Here is a 22,853-nt window from a genome sequence, read left to right on the forward strand (position 1 = left end):
TTCAGGTCTAGAGCTGAAGTTTCTGTGTTGTGACTGGGAAACTTCAGCTCTAGAGTTGAAGCTTGGATAAAATTAACTCTTATATGAAGTTGTTGGATTTGCTCCTCTCCATTGATCCAATTGATGAAGCCTTCATCAGCTATTAGCATTCAACCATTTCTTTCAATTGTTGTATTGACAATGCAATTAACTATTTGTAAATGCAATTAACTATTTGTAAATCAAGTGCATTATTTCTCTGTTTCGTTGTTTTCACGTCAACGACTAAACAATATTAACCAGAAAATAAGCGCTATGTTTTACACAGAAATTGTATAATGATCGTGATGGCTACCCAATCTTTTTCCATAATATTTTGTACTTTGATTTTGTTTAGATAACTTTACTGAAGTTTTATAGAGTAATATAATATCTGATCAGAGAGAACTCCTTGTTGGCATCTAGCTGTGATGAGATGGAGTTCCATTCTTTCAATTTGCTTGTTTGCATATTTCAGCTATTTATTTCAGAAGAAGAAGAAAACGAAGGAGGAGAAGAAGGAGGAGAAAGGGGGCTGAAGTTATTTAAGAATTGGGTACAAGTTAAAAGTTTTTAAAAAAATGGGTATAGGTTAAATGGGGGCGACCAAATAGGGCGATCCGTGCAATTTTTACGTGTTTCAAGCTCGTAAAATGTTCAAAGTAGTACCAAAAAAGCAAGAATACATTAAATAGCATGAGCCTAACAGTGGATAAATATTGCTTATTAGCCTACATAGGTATGTAACGACCTGGCCGGTCATTTTGAATAATACAATCCCGTTTCCCCCATTTACTGCTAAATTCATGCTTTACAGTTTTTATGTGACTTGTCAGGGTAATTGGTTAGGGTCTGGTGAGGTTTTTGAAATGAATTGAGACACTTAGTCTCCAAGAAGAAAGCTTAAGTTGAATAATTTGACCAGAAGGTGAAAAATATGTAAACGACCCCGAAATAGATTTTTGATGATTCCAATAGCTCCGTATGGTGATTTCGGGCATAGGAGTGTGTCCGAATATTTATTTCGAGGTCCGTAGCTAAATTAGGCTTGAAATGGTGAAAATGAGAAATGTAAGTTTGGAAGTTTGACCGGGGAGTTGACTTTTTGATATCGGGGTCGGAATCCAGTTCTGAAAATTTTCCTAGCTCCGTTATGTCATTTATGACTTGCGTGCAAATTTTGATGTCAATCGGACTTGATTTGATAGGTTTCAGCATCGAATATAGAAGTTGGAAGTTCTTATTTTCATTAAGCTTGAATTGGGGTGTGATTCACGGTTTTAGTGTTGTTTGATGTGATTTGAAGTTTCGACAAAGTCCGTATCATATTTTAGGACTTGTTGGTATATTTGGTTGGGGTCCCGGGGGATTCGAGTGTGTTTCGGGTGTATTTCGGATCATTTTGGGCTACTTCTGATGCTGATTTTCTGATATCTGGTGTTGTTCTTCGCGTTCGCGTGGAGCATCTCGCGTCCGCGAAGAGGAATATGGCCTCTGGTTTGTTCTTCGCGTTCGCGAAGAGACTTTCGCGTTTGCGAAGAAGGAAATCTCGGTTGCACATGTATGACTTCGGAGGCTCATATCTCACAATCTATAAGAAATTTGGAGATGATCCAAACATGAAAGTTGTAGTTCTGTGTCTAGTTTTCAGAAATATAAATTAATTGGCATTTCGATTTGTGTACAAAAAGTTATGGTAGTTACACTATAGGTTATCCGGGGAGAGTTTGAAAATCTCTGCTGCACAGGGCTGACTTTGGAAGCTTATATCTCGCAATATATAATGACTCAGGAAATGAACAACCTATGAAATTATAGCCCTTGGTGTCTAGTTTTCAGAACATCAAACCATTTGTTATTTGGAGTTGTGTGCAAAGAGTTATGACAATTATACTAAAGACTGTCTGGAATGAGTTTGGAAATCGCTGATGAGGAATTTGCTCATTGCGAACGCGAAGAACAAACCCCTGGGCAGCAGAATAAAGTCCAAATTCGTTCCATTCTTCCATTTTTGGACCAAGGAAGCTCGGGTGGGGCGATTTTTCGAGGGATTTTCAGAGAAAACAACAGGGTAAGTGTTCTTAACACAATTTTTGATAGATTACTCGAATTCATCGTTGTTTTTAACATTTAATTGGTGATTTTAAGTTGGAAAAGTTTGAAAACCCTGTAGGATAGATTTGAGGATTTGAGGGTCGAAATGTTATCGAAATTTAGTAATTTTGGTATGGTTAGACTCGTGGTTGAATGGGTTGTCGGATTTTGTGAGTTTCGTCGGATTTCGAGACGTGGGCCCCATGGGCGATTTTGAGTTAAATTTCAGATTTTGTTGGAAAATTAGTATTTTCATATGGAATTAATTCCTATAATTAGTATTGACTAAATTGAATTAACTGTGGCTAGATTTGGGTCGATTGGAGGCCGATTCAAGGGGCAAAGGCATTTCGGAGTAGGATTTTGCTCGGATTGAGGTGAGTAATGATTGTAAATGTGGTCCTGAGGGTATGAAACCTCGGATTGCATATCGTTGTGCTATATTGAGGTGACACACACGCTAGAAGACGGGCATGGGGTCGTGCACTGTTGGGAATTGTGACTTAGTCCATCCCGAATGATTGTTTTACCGCGTATTTGACTTAAAACTGTTTGCTATCATCATGTTTTGGGCTGAGTGTCATATTTGGGCCTCGTGCCAACTATTTGAACCCTTAGGAGATTTTTCCTGATATTTCCTCACTGTTTTGACTTTATACTTGAACTCAGTCATGCTATATTCTACTGTTTTTTATAACTCAGCCATGTTTACCCTGTTTTAACACATTAAATGATATTTTGGGCTGAGTATCATGTTTTACTGTTGCCCGAGTGGCTTATGAGATTCTGACTGAGTAAGGCCGAGGGCCTGTGTTGTGAGGATACTTTTGGGTCGGGTTGCACGCCGCAACAGTGATACACTGATTATGATTATGTGGCCGAGGGCCTGAGATTGTGCGCCACAAGGTGGCTTGTTGATATGAGGCCGAGAGCCTATGTAATTATGCCATAAGATGGTTTCATATTGCGTTTGGGCCGTAAGGGGCCCCTCCAGGAGTCTGCACACCTCTAGTAAGCGCGAGTACCCATTGTGATGTGAGATATAGTCCGAGGGGCTGGTGTTGTTCCATGATATTGCCCGAGGGGCGAATTTTGTTGACATTGTGCCCGAGCGGCGGTTCTTTATGTGTTTATCTTTCCTAGTTGCCTGTCATTTACTCGCTTAACTGTTAAAAAGGCATTTCAAAGAAGTTTAAACTGAACTAGAGTGACTTTACATATTTTCCCTGTTTCATTATTTTTACTGGTTTTTACTGCTTCTTTATAGCCTGTGATGTTCCTTTACGTGATTTCTTATTGCTCAGTTTGCATTTATTATTATTACTCACTGAGTTGGAGTACTCACTTTACTCCTTGCACCCCGTGTGCAGATTCAGGCGCTTCAGGTCCTGCTTGCGAGGGTTGAGAGCTTCCAGCAGACTTCGGGGATTCACTAGGTAGCTGCTCAACGTTCTTAGCCCAGTGCTTCTCCCTCTATCGTATTTTCTCCTGTTTTAGCTATGTAATAGTTGTGTAGACACTTTCAGACTTGTAGTTTTATGATAGATGCTCATGACTGGTGACACCCCGATATCGGGCTATGTCTATTCCGCAAATGAAGTATCCACCTTATTTTGGGATTTTTATTATATTAAAGACTTAATTCATATTATTTTAATTGCTTAAAATGAAGTGAGAGTGTGTCGGCTGGCCTTGTCTTCACGAGAGGCGCCATCACAACCGGGTCCGGATTTAGGGTTGTGACAATAGGGTCAAATTCCAAATCAATAAGAGAAATGCCTTTAAACTATCGACGGTGGAAAAGTAACAGAACTGTTGGTATCATTACTCATTCCAACAGACTCTATGTAGAAGAACAAAAATCTCAGGCTCACAAATAGGGGTGGGCGTTCGGTATTTCGGTTCGGTATTTGAATACTTTGGTTCGGTAATTCGGTATTCGGTTTGTCAATTGTGTATACCAAATACCATACCAAAATAGTTCGGTACGGTTCGGTATTTCTTATTTTGGTTCGGTACGGTTTCGGTTTGATACATTAATGAGTAAAATTTAAAATATAGGCGTGTCAACTACTGAAAGTCAGAAATATTAAATTTCGATACTGCTTCTGCTTCAATATGAAATTTCTGGCAGAATGTATACTGGAACGCTGAAGCATTTGGAACCCAGTGGAAGCTACTGAAATTCCTATATATACTAGGAAGCTCATTTACATATGAAAACATATCACTGATGTAATACATTCAAGCCTTGTTAACTTGCTTACATATGCAGAGCAAGATTCTGTTAACTTGCTTACATGTGATTAATAGTGAGATATCAAAAAGCATAACTAACATTTATCCAAACACAACAGAATTCAATATGAATATCAGAAATTTTCTGCTTCAATATTAAGCTGCTTTTTCATACGCGTCTGTCAACTACTGAAATTAAGCTGTTGAAGCAAAATTGTTGCACATAAGGTAAGCACTACTTCAAATTGTGACATAAACATTAATTAATAAAAGTATGAAGTTTCAGACTTGCAGAAATACCAAAACTGATGATAATATTGGATTAGGAAAAGAAGATATACCACTACACTGTCCACAACTAAGTACTGAATGCAGGTATGAACACGTTGAATTCACTAAAATAGATGACCTCTTGAAATCCCTTGACTTGAAAAGAAACTGCATCCAAAAAGTTCAGCCAAATTGCATCCTATTTCTCTTAGAGCTAACTCTGCTTCAACTTCCCTTGCAATGGCATCCAACTCAGCCATCCATTCATTCATCTTCTTTCCAGCTAGAAGCATGGTCTCCGTACACATCGACTCTAGTGATTCAGATGGCAATAAAGCAGATATTCTTTCCTTTTGGATTGAATTAGCATCCATTTCACGGTTAAAAGCCATAAGCGCCTCATCTTCACTGCAGAAATTTTTCTTATATATAAATCGGTATTTCGGTATACCGAAATTTCAGAATTTTAATACCGAGGACCGTACCGAAATACCGAAAAAAACCGAAACCGAAATACCGAATTAATTCGGTCCGGTTCGGTTCAGAATTCTATTTTTTGGATTTTATGCCCACCCCTACTCACAAAGCAATGTTGTCGTTTGTCTTCAACATAACGAGCTTTACGGTATTGCAGAGACAAGTAATTCCAGGAATTTTCATTTTTAGGACAGATTAAGGTGATGCTTCAAAACCTAGGAGCGACAAAGAAAAAACCGAATGAGATGGAATAGATTCCTAATTTCAATTCTAAATCAAATAGTGAAAGAGGACAAAGTCAATAATTTGCTTCTTAATAATCTTATAAAACAGGATCCAATTAGTCGGAGCAGCTTGCTATTAATATACACAATTGGCTACATTGCTCACTTACTTCTTGCTATTTCAGTCAGGCAAATTATCTATGAAAGTAATGGCACTATTAGTCAAAGATAACTAAAATTTATTGTACTTCAGTCAGCTTTCTAAATCATTTATTTTAGAGTGGTACTTGACAAGCTTTTTCCTGTGACAATGGCTGTGTTGGCTTATCACCTATTGAAAGAGCAATATTTGGAATGTGGATGAGCTTATTTGCCTCTTCTTACTGTTTGAGTTGCTGATTATGCTTAGGCAAAGAACTATTGAGTGATATAGAACAAAGTTTCAAATTCATGCGCAAGCAAAGGTACTACAAATACATGGAATCTGTAACTTCCACTCCTAATAATCAAAACCAAGAGAGTTACTGGTACAGAAATTAATTCACCTGATCAGTTGTCTTCATTCGCATTAATTTACAGTAGTGGTCTCTGCTGTCTCGCCCGAGCCCTCTTTGTTCGTATTCCATGCTCTAATTGCTCTCTTTTGAAATGTTGTGATTCCTTTACACAAGAAACAATAAAAATCTGTACAATTGTAAAAGATTCAAAAGTTTTTTCTTACTAAATGCCAAAAAGCGTAGCAAACTGAGCTGAAAAAATATTGCTAACATAACCAATTGACAGTGAATACATTTGAATCAGAAAATAAAAACACAATTGTTACTGCTAATAGACAGTAAACCCTTTTCCTTTGTCCGGGCTTCGGATCGGTTGTGTTAAACTATAACTTAAAAACATGAATTTTCTTTTAGATATGGATCAGCCAGCTAAATACGAGCTACCAAATAGATCTGATTAAGTGTTCATACATTTTAAGTTTTTTTTTGGTGTATGTACATATTACTCAAGCTAAAAATAGTAAGTGTGATTGCACTTGTTATTAAAATATTGGATTTGTCTCTGTTTACTCCATTATGACTTAAAACAACGTTGAAACTTACCAAGTTTGAGGCAGTCCACCCCATATGAATCTCCTCTCAACAGTATACTAACTCAAATGTGCCTTCAAATTTTGGTACAGTGTGGTGAGTCCATTACTCGGGCAACCATTTGGCAAGGCCAAAATCACAAATCTGAAAGAGAAAAAGGAAATATTCAAGGCTCAAGCAGCCGAGACCCTTTACACAAGATTCATTAGGATTCATATGATACTAAGGTCAGTAAGTGAGAAACTTAAAATACTATTTCCAGTAAGTAGAGTTTACTTTATACCAATAACAACTATGACAATCATAATAATACCTGAGATTCAAAGTCCTTAGTAAGCAATATATTTGCAGCCTTAATATCTCTGTGGATAATTATTCTTTGATCTCCCTCATGAAGATATCGCAGCCCTTCAGTTGTCCCAACAGCAATTTAATATCTGATTTTAAAAAGTAAACTCACTACCCACAAAAGTTGCAGAGCAACAATTTTTTTTCTTATTATGGAATTTCTATATCATATATAACTATAAGATAATCTTAAATATGAGACGGACCTATTCCCTTCATTATTAAGAAAAATAAACAACAAATACAAAGTTATGAAACATAATCACTGTGTAAAGTATTAAAAACCTATGGTTTTTTCTAGAAATTGTATCCATCGTAGCAATGCAAAAAGAAGATAACGAATATTATATCTAACAAATTGTCCAACCATTTTCCGGTAGTAACACTGATGACATCATTGAAATATGCCAAGATATCTATACAAAATAAAGAAATGAAACAATGTTTAAGGTAGAAATGAAATTACTATATTACAACTTGGTTAGGGTCACAATACCTTTTAGTACCAAGATGTGGAAGCATTTTACTTTGTAGGATCTCTTTGACATACCTGCAATACAGATTACGCGTGTTACTAAGCAGTAAAGGAATATACAACAGTAAAGGAATATTCAAGCATCAAAATATAAGATGAATAAGTTTTTAACTTAATTCACATTTCGTTTTTTAGATGAACAATAGATTCTCTTTTGCCAACATATTGAATTGTGGCATATAAAATTTTATAAGAGGAAAAAATTTTGATAGAGCAGCATATATATTTTAATAATAAATGAGTAAATTTAAATACATAGTAACATTACCAATTCACTGTGAGTATGTGCGACTGGAAAAACAAAAATACAACTGTTATACCAATAGACAATAGATCCTCCTCCTTTGTCCGGGCTTGAGACCGGCTGTGTCACATTATTATTTGAACACAGGAGTTAAAAACATGAATTTTTTTCGTTATGTAAAAATCAGCCAAGTCAGCTTCACAGAGTTGAACAAAAATCAAATAAATATGTAATAAGCTTTTGTACATATAGATTTGGAAAGACGAATATTTTCCACTGATTGTTGCTCGGGAAGTTTCACAATGTAAACATTTTGATTTGTATATTGCTCATCATAAAACTATATGAGAAAAGTAAAAATTTAGCAAGGATTTGCAAATACATAAGCCAACTCTTATTTAGTGCATGTATGGTCACACAAGGATATGAACAACAAAGCTGTGAAGTTATAGAAGGGCTTTTTGAATGATTTCATCATATACTATGTTATATGTAGATTGGTCATCATCGTTATCTACGGTAGGTGGTCGGATTAATATTTTTATACGATTTGAACTTTTTGCTCTCGATATAGCAACATATAGCTGACCATGAGAAAACACAGGCTCGCATAAATAAATACCAACATAATCTAACGTTTGTCCTTGCGCTTTATTTATTGTCATTGCAAAACACAGGCGCATTGGAAATTGTGTACTTTTAAATGCGATAGGTAACTTCTCATCATCTGAAGATAACAACGGTATTCTGGGAATAAATACATGTGTATCTTTAAAATCACCGCTTGCAATTTTAGCACTTATAACATGGCTCTTAAAATTACAGCATATTAGTCGTGTACCATTGCATAAACCTTCACAAGGATTTAAGTTTCGCAGCAACATAAATGGACAATTTTTCTTCAAGATTAATTTGTACGGAGGCAAACCGGCGGAGTTTAATGAATGTAGAAAATCCTCAAACTGGCTCTGATCATTGGATTCAACAGTTTCATCCATTGCAACAAATGTCTTGGAGTCATTAGGAAATTGAGCTATAAGTCTATTATTTATTTCATCAACAAAGTCATTTTTTGATGTCAAAATAACATGAGAAGATAAAAAGGAAGAATCGTGAAGACGCGTATGCAAATCAGGATATATTATGTTGAATAAAAGATCCGGTGATTCTTTTTCAATAATATAGGGAACAATGAAAAACCTCGGAATTTCTATTTTACCATCCATGTTTGTCTTTTCTTTTTCATTTCCAATTCGCATCAAATATTCACAGAAAGATGGATCAGTTTTCGCACGCATATTCTCTGATAATCGTAGTTTTTCAAGCTCATTCCATATTTCGGAGTTCAATATGCTTTCTCGAATGAAGTCTTCTTTTTTTTCACTTCGAACCCCAGGAAGAGTTTGTCTAAAATCTCCACCAAACACAACTACTTTTCCACCAAAAAGCACATTTATATCCATTATATCTTTCAAAAGAGAGTCTAAGCTTCAATCATGTTTTTTTTCGCCATTGATACTTCATCCCACACAATTAATTTTGCATCGCGAATCAAAGACGCTAGTGAACTTTGCTTACTGATATTGCAAGAGAACTTTTCATCTATATTAATCGGGAATTTAAAACGTAAATGAACTGTTCGTCTTCCCGGAAGGATCGAAGCTGCAACACCGGAGGTTGCTGTTGCTAATGCTACAAATCCTTTAGATCTCACAGTTGCTAATAAGGCACAATATAAGAATATCTTACCACTTCCTCCAGGACCATCAATAAAAAATGCTCCTGATTTGTTGGCAAATACTCTCTGAAGGATAACGTCGTATGCCATTTTCTGTTCTTTATTTAATTTTCTATGCATCAGTAAATCTTCGTTACTCACAATGATGCTTCTTTCAAAATATACTTCCTTCGTTTCATTTGCCATTTTCGAAGATATGATAGTTTCGGAAACAAGGTTGAACTAATTAATATCATTTCCCATAGAATGTAGTATATCATTGATGTGATTTACGACACCAAGGTGGATATCTTTTGTCGTTACATTGGTTAGGTTCTTAAAGTCTTCGGACATTGAATCTTCAAATTGTTCCCACGGTTCCCTTGGATTGTCGGGATTGCAGTATACTAATATTGTAGAAAATAAACGTCTTAAACTATATGGCATTTGATAACAAGCGGCCTCTGACATACATTCGACTAAGCTGTTATCACAATGCAACAATCCTCTTTTTTCTGCAGATTCTCTAAATGTGTCACAATATATTCCATTTACTGTCAGAAGATCTTTATATGATTTTGGTGCTCTCACATTCATTAGTAATAATCTAAGGTAATATCTTTCTCCTTCTGTTGGATGACATGTTACAACACGGCCGATAACATGACCTCGTTGTCGTTGAGTCCACATTTTGTAGGTAGATGACCATACGAAGTATTGTGGAAAATCTTTATACAGCAACTTAAGTTCTTTAGCATTTTTGTTTGTTTCATTCATCAAAAAAAATTCTGTCAGCATTATTTTCTTAATCATAGGGTTTTTCAGGATACTGTCTATTGTGTCAATTTTTTTAAAAGAGACAAAATGTAGTCCATCAAGATGTAGCTGGAGGTGATAAACACTTGGAGTCATTTCATTGATAGCAAATGCAAATAAACGCCACATAGCTTCTGGAGGTGACACCCATCTAGCAGATTGATACTCTTTTATCTCATCTATTTGTATATTTGTGTTATCTTCGTGTAAGCCAAATGAAATCTTATCATGCCCTTTACAAATATATTTGTATATATATTTCACCACTTTAATATCGGAGCAAACCTTCATGTTTATATGACAATTATACTTGCACAACATATAAGGATTATAAGGAACAACCCATGAGATATCAAGAAATTATTTTCTAACTTTTAATAATTAACCAGTGTTTCGTCTTCTATAAATCAGAATGAGTTCTTTCCTTTTGTTGTCTCATCAACGAAGCTCTTGGGGTACTTAAATTTGCACTCATTTCTTTTCATACATGAATTAGTAGGATTTAAATGACCACAAGGCCCATTCATCACGTGTTTAATAACAAGCTTATGTAAGTACGAGTTTTTATCAGGATCGGGCAGCTCATCACAGACAAATTTGTCATAAGCCTCGGGCGTTAATTATTTGTAATCATCAGTAAGTATAATAAGAAAATGAGCATGTGGAAGACCGTGTTTTTGAAATTCTATAGTGCACATATAAGATGCAACTTTTCCAAATATGTTTCTTTTTAATATATCTGTCTTCATCTCTTCTACCTTTGCTTTGAACACTCGGCTAATTAAATCAGGCCTATTTTGAGTTTCATCTGTTGGGAGCAAATGTTGCTTAATTTCGGGCCAAGAGGGATTACATGTCATGGTCAGAAATATATCAGGTTTTCCAAAATGTTGCACTAACGCAATAGCATCCATGTAACGCTGGCGCATATCTCTCGAACCACCCGTAAACCTTGTCGGAAGAAAGTTTTGTTTTCCTATCTTAGAAGCTTCTCTTTCGCCAAGACTTAGGATATTTAAAAGTCCTTGTAGTACATCAATCCGAAATAAATCTTGGTTAAATGAGGCAAAATCTAACCTCTAAGTTTCTATTTTTATGAATTCATCAACTGAGTATTGTTGAAACAATCTGCCAGAATGTAAAACGCCATTTTCTTCATTGTCTCTCATTTGGAGTTTGTAACAGTAGTATTCATGACAAGAAACATTATTCCTTTTCCGTTTCCCCTTTTCCAAAACATCAGCTTCCATATCAAGTAGTCCATCAATTGAAGACATGTTAGAAATGCTCGGAAGCTGTTCAGTCTCATAGTAAGCTCGCTTTCTCAATTTATTGTTAGGTTGTACGATTTTTGGAACACCGCAATGCCATCCATTTTGACCATAAGGAAATAAAAGTGGATATTGCAAAAGATCATAGCAGCCATAATAGTAATTTACTAACTGGCTTTTGTTACTGTGAGTATAAATGCAGATATGGGGTGCGGAGCTATTATTGTTCGTTTCTTGTTCTAACCATAATGCTGCTACTCTGACACAGTTGGCAAGTTATATATTCGTTGATCTAAGCCAGAGCCGCATCTCAATGCAATATAAAAATTTGATAATTCTAGGATATGTATCAGAGATTTTAAGAAGATAAAATATGAATTTATCTTCAGTATATCCATTAGCTTCTCAACAACCGACTGTCGAAGTATATCAGAGGAAGCCATTCGATTCAATATTTCTGTGTTCTCATCATAAAAATACAACTGTAAATTTCTTGGTTGACGATTTGTTGGAATCAAATCATTTATGAAGTGATACATTTGACCTTTACTTTAAATGTATAAATTCCTTGGTTTCTTTTTTCTAGTGCTTTGTCGTAGTTCACTCCAAGTGAAGTAAATGCAAGCATATTGTTGTATAGTCTAAGGTAGGTACAGAAGTGTTCAAATTCTTTGGTATTGCCTAAATATAGATTCAAGAGTTAATTAGGCATTTCATGTAACATCAATTTAACTGAACCATTGCTACAACAAAATGCTGGTGTTTCATATTCGAACCTTTTTGCTCCACAATATTTACAGTTCGGTACATTTTTTAAAATGGTTGCATCACTGGGTAGTTCTCTAATGTTCCAGTTCAAACCTATTATTTTTTATTTATAACCTGTGTATATTAGTTGTAATAATATATCCTATTAGTGTTGAGAAGAGAGCAGTAATAAATGTTGTGATAAGATTAAAGCGAGACAAACCTTTATTTGTGACGACAGATGTCTCAGTATGGTGTTGGTCATAGGATGCACCAGAGGCCGAGCCTAATATACAAACAATTCTTATTAATATACTAAAAGAGAGTACAATCAAACTGAAACAACATATTTTCATTCACTTACCATGTTCAAAAACGGAGAAGTGATCGGTAATATTTTTTCCTCTGTCACAACCAGCTACTGGGCCGGCAATGGAAGATATACCGGCTAACATCCGAATCCAAATATATTTAGCAAGAGAAAATTGGATTTAAGTATAATCACGAAACAGAACACATATATACATGCATATATTTATGTCTACAAACAGTGTGTAAATGGGTCTTTTTCTGATTAAATCATTTTTTGCTTTGGGTCTTTTTCTGATTAAATCATTTTTTGCTTCTAACTTGTCGGGATAAGACATGGTGGCTCAACAATTGTTAGAGTTTTTGGTGTAGGTAATTCAAACCCAGCAGCTTGTTTGGCATATTCAAGCAGCACGCTTTGACCCTTTTTTAGTTCAAGCTTTTTTGATCGTCATTGCGCTAAAAGCAACTCTCTTTTATCAACTGGCAACTGTTTGTACAGATCACGTCTCCCATCGTTAATTTTAGAAACTGTTTCTACCCAGTATTGCTTCCTTTTTTGCGGGCAGCAAGATGATGCCAAAGGTTTTACTGTTTCTACCCAGTATTGCTTCCTTTTTTGCGGGCAGCAAGATGATGCCAAAGGTTTTTTATCGGTCGACATCTGCAGTTCGAGCAATCTATAAAAGTTTAACAAAGATTTAAAGTTCAATTGGAAGTATAGACACACTATAAATGTCCAAATAGTTCTATCACTACAATATTTATACATCACTAAAAATATGACAGTTTACACCATAAATGAATCGAGAAAAAAGATAACAGATAGATTGAACAAACCACAAAATCATTGACCTATTAACAATTATGTCAAGGCTTTATGTTCATAAAGTTCCATAACAAAGAATGTGACATATAAGAAATCAAGTAGCAAAAGTAATAGCTTTAACTTATTCTAGGCAGAACTTCTATTGTAATTGAAGCCTGGAAACTTGAGTTTTCCTTGTACGCATTCAAAAGTCAGGAGATGAAAAATATTGGAACAAAAAGGAAAGAAAACTCTTTGCAATAGTAAAAAAATGGTGAACGTAATCAATTTTTCACAGAAACTTATTGATCTATTCATGGCTTGGCTAAAGCTTTACTTTAACGAAGCTGCATAATTCAAAAATAAAGTGACATACAACAAACAAGGTACAAAGTCAATATATACATTACAACAACATGAAGAAAGCGCAAAAGGAAGTCAACGTAGAGCCCAGTAAATTTATTATACTCCATTTTTATTAATTTAATAACAAAATGGATAATCGAGACCTACAAGTAGATACAAAGTTAGACAGTATATTTAGATACTAAGACCACGTGTCAGCGGGTACAATTAGCAAAACAAAACATTGCAAATTGCTAGAAGGCAAATTAGAGTACAAAGTAAGACCCTTATTTAGAATTAGTAACGACAAATTTTAAATAAAAGGAAAAATAAAACCTGTCAACCATACATGGAGCTTCATGTGCAAGAAATCAGGAGAAGATGTGATCCACTTGGTAATTTATATGTCGTGCAGAACACTCATGCACCCACTGATTGTGGAGTAGAATATGGGGTAAATAAAGAACAAGAATAGACCAGGAGGATCCTTTTGCAACGCATCACGAAGAGTTACTTAAACCTATGATTTAAAGATCTTTGTAGCAATTCACCTTAGATAAATCTCTCGGCACCTTATGAAAAGTTAGTTAATATATGAAGTGTCACTCTATCAAGATTTCATGTAATCCTACCAGTTTACATTGAGCAAGTTCTTTATCTGAGATATTTCTTTAGGCTTTAACAAAAGAACTCTATTCAAGCCTTACTTCACCAGGGGGAAAACTAAGAAGAAAATATTGTGAAATTGTGTTGTTTACCCTAATAATAATTAAGATAATATAGTAACAACATAAACAGAATACCTAGAGGGAATCGTATGTCCTAAGCACAAAAGAATAGAGTGTCGCAAATCCTTGAATTTCGGCTCTTTCGGCTCTTAAAAATGCCAATGAAGGTGTGATTTTCCTTCCAAACGACATTGACCTATTCTTAAATAGGTAATAAATGTGGAGAAAAGAACTTCAAGAGCAGATAATGGTTTTTTTCCCCAAAGTGGTCACCTTAAATTCTGCACATGCAAAATGTTAACTGGAATTTTTATGGTTCTGCATGTTCCCAATGAAATAAGTAATTCAACAATTGTATAACCATGAAAAGTAGTAACTATTAATAGTCAAGGATGAATAGTATGAAAAATACCTAATATAAGAGTTAGCTTAAGAATTTTATATCCTGAAGCTAGAAGAATCCTCCATGAGTAATTATTAGAGAACCACAAAGAGCTGTTTAAGTATCGTTTTAAACATTTAAACCTTAAGATGAACAGAAGATGATCTAAAGTAAAATATAGAAATGTGTGCTATACTGATTCAATAGCAAGGCTACCCTAAACACATGGAGTCCTAACTGGCAGTGACAATGGGCTAGTTTAACTACGAGGACGAAAATAGAGATATATAAGAAAATCAGAGGAAGACCAATGGATAATGTGAGAAACTTGAAACAAGACTGAATGCAACAGAAACAACAGTAGAAAGAACTCACAATGTAACCAGACATGAAAGAGAACCTATCTAACTAAAACAACTCTCTAGCAAGTGAGCTAACAAAATGATACAGTATACATGAATAAACGATAAACCAGATTAAATGCAGCACCTAAATAAAGAAAAATCATTTAGTACCTTAAAACAGCCAAAACGAACTAAATGCAGAATCTAGAAGAGCATAAAAGCATGTACCTATTGCAAATTTGGGGAAAGATGAAATAACAATTTCTTTGTCAAGAATTGAATGTATTGGCCTTCATTTTTTATGACTCGAAACTAATATTTAAAACCTTCACATAACCTTAACCTGCAAGGCTGCAACTATAAGTACCGAACATTAAACTGATAACATCAATCTCGAAACAGCTAAAATCAACCAATCTATTATCAAAGAATGCGAGTAGGATTGAGAAAAACAAATTTAGGACTTTTTCAATTGGAATTACCACTCTTAACCACAGAACTGAAGAGGCTCACTCCAATGTTATGAAGTCTACTCTGTCATGCTCCCATCACGTGTATACGCATCTCAAATTAGAAATAAGCTCTGGGTGAGTACGTTCTCTAAGTAGAAGATTAGTTGAATTTCAAGCTTAGCAATGGGAACAAGCCAAAGAAATTAGGTTTAAGCTCCAATTTTACAGCTCAAAATTAGGTTAAGCATATAGAATTGCCAAGTAACAAATTAGGTAAAGCATAAAATAAAATAAAAAATACACAGCAACACCCATAAATTGCAGCAATTTTAAACCTTTTTTTGAATAAATAACCGGTGCAATAAAATATAAAACAAAGACAAAGAACAGTAGGAAGTGCAAACTAACCAATTCAGCTGTGGAAACCAAGCCAGTCACAGAATTTGTTAATCTATCAATTTTCTTATTTGAACCACGTTTTTAATCACTATAAAATAGAAAGAAATCGATCGCTGAAGCAGATAAATATAGAGGATGAATAGAAGGAGGGATTAAGCGCTGGCAGAGGGAGGTCTTATATCGCACCACCCGTCAAAATTACTCTACACGTGTTAACTGTTAGCAAAATTAACGAAAAGACTAAAATAGCCCTTGGGAAGCAGGCATGACGACCCTGACCTGCTTCCAAGCGGCTATGATATATGAAAAACAATATATAAACAGACAGTTATAAAATATATAAACATAAAATAAACTCACTTATTCTGAATTTACTAATTTTAAATTTTGAATTTACCGTAGGAAGTCTCATTCTCTTTGCTTTGTCAAAATTCTTGCGGGGTCGGAGCATCAGGCATCCGGTGATTATAAAAATAATACTTTGGGATTTTTGGGAAACGAGCATAAAGGTAAAATTTAAGAAACAATGATAAGTTGAGAGATAGATGTGTTTTATGCAATTGAAAGAAGTATTTTTATTTTATTTTTGTGGAGTTCAGGGAGTTTGTACGTATCCCAACAATCAGATCAATCTAAGCTCCCGTTTGGCCATAAATTTTGATTTTATCTTTTCAAATTTTTTTTGAAAATAATTGTCGCGACCCGGATTTCTTCATTCTCGGGAGTTGTGATGGCGCCTACTAATGTGAGCTAGGCAAGTCAATCCTTTAAACTAATTTCTTCATTGTCCGGTTATTTCTTTTTTTCTTTTTTAACAAACATGAAGCGATAACGTATAAACAGCGAAAATTTAAAATTAAGCGGAAGAAAACAATAAGATATCTGGAATCTGTATCTATTACAACTACTTAAGCCTTAATCACCCAAAACCTGGTGTCACAGTACCGCAGACGGTCTAAGATTTACTACATACAAAGTCTGAATAAAATGAGCGATATATTGTTTCTGAAGCAAAAAATGAAACAGGAAATAAAAGATAGAGGAGACGCCAGGGCCTGCGGACGCCTGCAGGTCTATCTTGGATCTCCGCGTGGACTGAAGGTAGCTTCCAAACTATGGTCCAAGAGCTGCTCCGGGATCTGCACATAGTGCAGAGTGTAGTATCAGCACAACCGACCTCATGTGCTGGTAAGTGTCTAGCCTAACCTCGGCGAAGTAGTGACGAGGCTAGGACCAGACTACCAAATAAACCTGTGCAATTCAATTTTATATACAGCGGAAAAAAAGTACATAAATAAACAATCAAGTCTGGGAGAGGGAGCATGCAGCGGGGGAGATATCGATTCCAAATAGAAAGACAACAAGTAAACGAAAGAACAATATAACACGGATATCAACAAAGAATCAAAAATCAATAAATGCACGGCATCACCCTTCGTGCTTTTACTCTCGTCCTCACCAAAGCAATCATATAATAAAAAAATGTGCACGACATCACCCTTCGTGTTTTTACTCTCTTTTCTCACCATATAATCAATATAATCGGCACGGAATAGTACATCGTGCGGCACGGCATCACCCTTCGTGCTTTACACTCTTTCCTCACAATCATAGACATCACCCTTCGTGCTTTACACTCTTTCCTCACAAAACAATGCACGACAGCACCCTTCATGCTTTAACTCTCTTCCTCATCCAAACAACAATCACAACAATAGGGCAAGGGAATAAATGAATTACAATAAGAATCCCGGTAAGGGAACAACAATTTAACAATTAAGTCCCAGCAAGGGAACAACATCAATAACATCTATATCCCGGCAAAGGAGATAACAAATAAATCAACAATGGCCCGACAAGGGTGACAACATAATGATCTCTTCTCTTTCTCACCTTTACTTCACAACTCGAGCCAATGCTCTAAAGGTTCAATTTTCACTTATACTTTCACTTCTCATTATATAACTCAAGCCAACGCTCCTTAAAGTTTAAGTGTCACAAATTACTTCCACAAACTTTGCCCAACAGTAGGATTCATCAATCAAGGCATGAAAAATACAAGAAGTCATAATAACCACAATATAAGACTCACGGGCATGCTTGACACCAACGTATAGATACTCGTCACCATGTCTATACGTCGTACTCAACAAATACCACATAGCAAGTAGGACTCGACTCCTAATCCCTCAAGCTAAGGTTAGACCAAACACTTACCTCGATGCCACGAACACAATTCAAGTTTCAATTATAGCTTTACCCCTTGATTCCACCACCAATTCGCTCATATCTAGTCACAAGTTACTTAACTACATCAATAAATGCTAATGAGTCAATTCGAATGCATGAAAATGAGTTTTCCAGAGTTTTGCTCAAAAAGTCAAAAATCGCCCTCGGGCCCACATGGTCAAAACCCAAGGTTCGAACCAAAACCCGATTACTCATTCCCCCACGAACCCAAATACATGATTTGTTTTGAAATCGGACCTCAAATCGAGGTCCAAATCCCCATTTTTTAAAAAAACTAGGTTCTACCCAAAACACCCAATTTCTCCCATGAAAATCATTGATTTTGAATTGAAATCATGTTAAAAGATGTTAATGATTGAAGGAAATGAGTTAAAATTAACTTACAATCGATTTGGAAGAAGGGTTGTTCTTGAAAAATCGCCCTAGGGAGTTTTATTTTGAAAAGATGTGAAAATGGGTTTAAAATTCGTCTAAGTATAAAAGCTGCAGGTTGCAGATGTGGGAAATGCGAATAGGGGTTCGCAATATCTGCTAGCTTGGGAATTGCGAAACAGGGCTCGCATTTGCGAACCCTTCAGGGAATTTGGAACTTCGCATTTGCGAAAGGGACCCTCGCATTTGCGAGGTTGGAATTGCGAAGAACATCTTGCATTTGCGAGATAAGGCAGGCCTGGGCTGGTTCGCATTTGCGACCAAGCCCTCGCATTTGCGAGCCAGGCTTCGCAAATCCGAAGCCTGCAGGCCTGATCATACCAGCAATGAAACCTGCAATTTTCTAAGTCCAAAATGCACTCTGTGGCCTATCTAAAACTCACTCGAGCCCTCGGGGCTCCAAACCAAACATGCACACTACCTCAAAAACATCCTACGGACTTATTCGTGTAATCAAATCACCAAAATAACATCATGAACATCGAATTAAACCTCAAGATCAATGAAATTTCTCAAAACTTCTTTAAGCATCAAATTTTGCATTTAAGGTCTGAATCACGTCAAATGGATTCCGTTTCTTACCCAACTTTACCGACAACACATATAAATCACATTGAACCTGTACCGGGCTCCGGAACCATAATACGGCCCGATACCACAGGTTTCACATAACATTTCACTTTAAAAAAAACCTTTATATTTTTCAGAAAATATTTTTTTTCAAAAATTCATTCCTCGGGCTTGGGATCTCGGAATTCGATTCCGGGCATACGCCCAAGTCCCATATTTTCCTACGGATCCTCCGGGACCGTCAAATCACGTGTCCGGATCCGTTTATCCAAAACATTGACCGAAGTCGATTTAATTCATTTTATAGTCAAAATTTATCATTTTTCACAGATTTTCACATATAAGCTTTCCAGCTACGCGCCCGAACTGCGCACGCAAATTGAGGTGATGCTAAAAGAGGTTTTTAAGGCCTCAAAACGTAGAATTCACTTTTAAAACAAGTGATGACCACATTCTCCACCGCTAAAACAACTGTTCGTCCTCGAACGGACAGAAGAAGGAAGTACTTGAGTCGGGGAAAAGATGGGGATAACGGCTCCGCATATCGGACTCGGATTCCCAGGTCGATACCTCAATAAGCTGACCTCTCCACTGAACATGAACAGAAGGAAAACTCTTCGATCTCAACTGACGAACCTGCTGGTCTAAAATAGCTACCGGCTCTTCCTCATAAGACAAGTCCTTGTCCAACTGGATAGTGCTAAAATCTAACACGTGGGATGGATCGTCATGATACTTCCGAAGCATGGACACATGAAACACTGGATGCACGGTTGATAAGCTCGGTGGCAATGCAAGTCTACAAGCCACCTCTCCCGCTCGATCAAGAATCTCAAACGGGCCAATGAACCTAGGGCTAAGCTTGCCCTTCTTCCCAAATCTCATCACGCCCTTCATAGGCGATACTCGAAGCAATACCCGCTCACCGACCATGAATGCCAAATCACGAACCCTGCGGTCAGCATTTCTCTTTTGCCTGGACTAAGCTGTACGAAGCCTACCCTGAATGATCTTGACCTTGTCCAAGGCATCCTAAACCAGATCTGTACCCAACAACTGAGCCTCTCCCGGCTCAAACCATCCAACCGGAGACCGACATCGCTTACCATATAAAGCCTCATAAAGAGCCATCTGGATACTCGACCGATAGCTGTTGTTGTAGGCAAACTCTACTAAAGGTAAAAACTGATCCCACGAGCCTCCAAAGTCAATGACACAAGCTCGGAGCATATCCTCCAAAATCTGAATGGTCTGCTCGGACTGCCCGTCCGTCTGAGGATGAAACGCTGTGCTCAACTCAACCCGCGTGCCCAACTCTCACTGAACTTCCCTCCAGATGCGTGAGGTAAATTGCGTACCTCGGTCCGAAATGATAGACACGGGCACACCATGAAGGCAAAAAATCTCCTGGATATAGATCTCAGCTAACCTTTTGGAAGAATATGAGACTGCCACAGGAATGAAATGTGCTGACTTGGTTAGCCTATCAACAATGACCCATACTGCATTGAACTTCCTCCGAGTCGGCGAGAATCCAATAACGAAATCCATAGTGATCCGCTCCCACTTCCACTCGGGAAGCTCAATCCTCTGAAATAAACCATTAGGCCTCTAATGCTCGTACTTAACCTGCTGACAATTCAAACACCAAGCCACATATGCAACGATATCCTTCTTTATTCTCCGCCACCAATAATGCTGTCGCAAATCTTGATATATCTTCGCGGCGCCCGGATGAATAGAGTACCGGAAACTATGGGCCTCCTCTAAAAACAACTCTCGGAGCCCATCTATATTAGGCACACAAACTCGACCCTGCAATCTCAAAACTCCATCATCACCTAAGGTAACCTGTATGGCACCTCCGTGCTGCACCGTGTCTCTAAGGCACACAAATGGGGATCATCATACTGCTGATCTCGGATACGCTCCAATAATAAAAAACGAGCGACTGTGCAAGCTAACACACGACTTGGCTCAGAAACATCCAACCTCACGAACTGATTGTCTAAAGCCTGGACATCCAAGGCAAGCGGCCTCTCACCGACCGGAATATAAGCAAGACTGCCCATACTGGCTGACTTCCTACTCAACGCATCGGCCACCACATTGGCTTTTGCTGGATTATATAAGATGGTGATATCATAGTCTTTCAATAACTCCAACCACCTTCTCTGTCGCAAATTCAACTCCTTTTGCTTGAACAAATACTGAAGACTCTTATGATCCGTGAACACCTCACATGCCACACCATACAGATAATGCCTCCAAATCTTCAATGCGTGAATAATGGCTGCCAACTCCAAATTATGAACCAGATAGTTCTTCTCACGAATCTTCAATTTGCCGCGAAGCATAGGCAATGACCTTGCCATTTTGCATCAACACTGCACCAAGTCCAATACGGGATGCATCACAATAAACTGTATAAGGCCCTGAACCTGTGCGCAAAACCAACATCGGTGCCGTGGTCAGAGCTGTCTTGAGCTTCTGAAAGCTCGCCTCACACTCGTCCGACCACCTGAACTAGGCACCCTTTTAGGTCAACCTGGTCATCGAGGCTGCGATAGATGAAAACCCCTCCACGAACCGATGATAGTAGCCTGCCAACCCTAAGAAACTCTGAATCTCTGTAGTTAGAGTCTAGGCTAGTTTTTGACTGCCTCAATCTTCTTTGGATCAGCCTGAATACCCTCTACTGATACAACATGACCCAGAAATGCAACTGAACTCAACCAGAACTCACACTTTGAGAACTTAGCATATAACTGACTATCCCTCAAGGTCTAAAGAACCACTCTAAGATGCTGCTCGTGCTCCTCCCGGCTGCAAGAATAGATCAAAATATCATCAATGAAGACTATCATGAACGAATCCAAATAAAGCCTGAACACTCAGTTCATCAAATCCATAAAAGCTATTGGGGCATTTGTCAACCCGAATGACATCACCAAGAACTTTTAATGCACGTATAGAGTGCGAAAAGCGGTCTTAAGGACATCAGATGCCCTAATCCTCAACTGATGGTAGCCAGATCTCAAATCAATCTTCGAAAATACCTTGGCACCCTGAAGCTGGTCAAACAAATCATCAATCCTCGACAATGGATACTTATTCTTGATTGTAACCTTGTTCAACTGCTGGTAATCAATACACATTCTCATCGATCCGTCCTTCTTATTAACAAACAACACCGGCGCACCCTAAGGCGAAACACTCAGCCTAATGAAACCCTTCTCAAGCAAGTCTTTCAACTGCCCTTTCAACTATTTCAACTCAGGCGGGGCCATACGATACGGCAGAATAGAAATGGGCTGAGTGCCCGGAGCCAAATCAATGCAAAAGTCAATATCCCTGTCGGGTGGCATACCCGGTAGGTATGAAGGAAATACCTCATAGAACTCACGAACAACAGGAACATAATCAATAGAAGGAACCTCGGCACTAGAATCACGAACATATGCCAAATAGGCCAAACACCCCTTCTCGACTATACACCGAGCCTTCACATACGAGATAACACTACAGGTAGAATGACCAGGAGTCCTCTTCACTCTAGACGAGGTAAACCTGGTAAGGCTAAGGTCACAGTCTTGGCATGACAGTCCAAGATAGCATGGTAAGGTGATAACCAATTCATCCCCAATATGACGTCACAATCAACCATGTCCAGAAGAAGCAAATCTATATGAATCTCAAGACCTCCAATCACAACTATACATGAACGATGGACTCGATCTACCACAA

The 22,853-nt window shown here is 37.3% G+C and overlaps 1 protein-coding gene across 13 annotated transcripts; it reads right to left on the reverse strand.

The window, feature by feature from the left end:
* Nucleotides 1-4,569: 4,569 nt before the first annotated feature.
* Nucleotides 4,570-16,022, reverse strand: LOC107817348 (putative receptor-like serine/threonine-protein kinase At5g57670). 13 transcript variants are annotated; one of them, XM_075253903.1, is made up of 9 exons: nt 15,864-16,011; nt 15,232-15,346; nt 12,452-13,060; nt 12,311-12,373; nt 7,254-7,307; nt 6,723-6,817; nt 6,422-6,553; nt 5,867-5,981; nt 4,570-5,312 (listed from the first exon to the last, which is right to left on the reverse strand). In XM_075253903.1, exons 3-7 carry the CDS (start codon nt 12,540-12,542, stop codon nt 6,515-6,517), a joined length of 342 nt encoding a protein of 113 aa, XP_075110004.1. In that variant the 5' UTR covers nt 12,543-13,060; nt 15,232-15,346; nt 15,864-16,011; the 3' UTR covers nt 4,570-5,312; nt 5,867-5,981; nt 6,422-6,514. The 13 variants fall into 13 exon arrangements, 9 of the variants coding, with proteins under 9 accessions (XP_075110004.1, XP_075110003.1, XP_016498636.1 ...); XM_075253902.1 differs by lacking the exon at nt 15,232-15,346 and adding an exon at nt 15,486-15,567; XR_001655159.2 differs by lacking the exon at nt 15,232-15,346 and having other exon boundaries at nt 6,723-6,846; nt 12,452-12,535; nt 15,864-16,006.
* Between the last annotated feature and the right edge of the window lie 6,831 nt (nt 16,023-22,853).

Source organism: Nicotiana tabacum, chromosome 5 (assembly GCF_000715075.1).
Source record: "Nicotiana tabacum cultivar K326 chromosome 5, ASM71507v2, whole genome shotgun sequence".
Taxonomy (NCBI): domain Eukaryota; kingdom Viridiplantae; phylum Streptophyta; class Magnoliopsida; order Solanales; family Solanaceae; genus Nicotiana; species Nicotiana tabacum.

Excerpts from the sequence above, each read along its gene's own strand:
- LOC107817348 (XM_016643150.2), bottom strand. The coding sequence starts at position 12,542 with ATGTTAGCCGGTATATCTTCCATTGCCGGCCCAGTAGCTGGTTGTGAC. Across the intron at positions 7,308-12,310 it reads ATCTGTCGTCACAAATAAAG|GTATGTCAAAGAGATCCTAC; the intron begins GTTTGTCTCGCT and ends TCTGTATTGCAG. Across the intron at positions 6,818-7,253 it reads CCACATCTTGGTACTAAAAG|GGCTGCGATATCTTCATGAG; the intron begins GTATTGTGACCC and ends GGACAACTGAAG.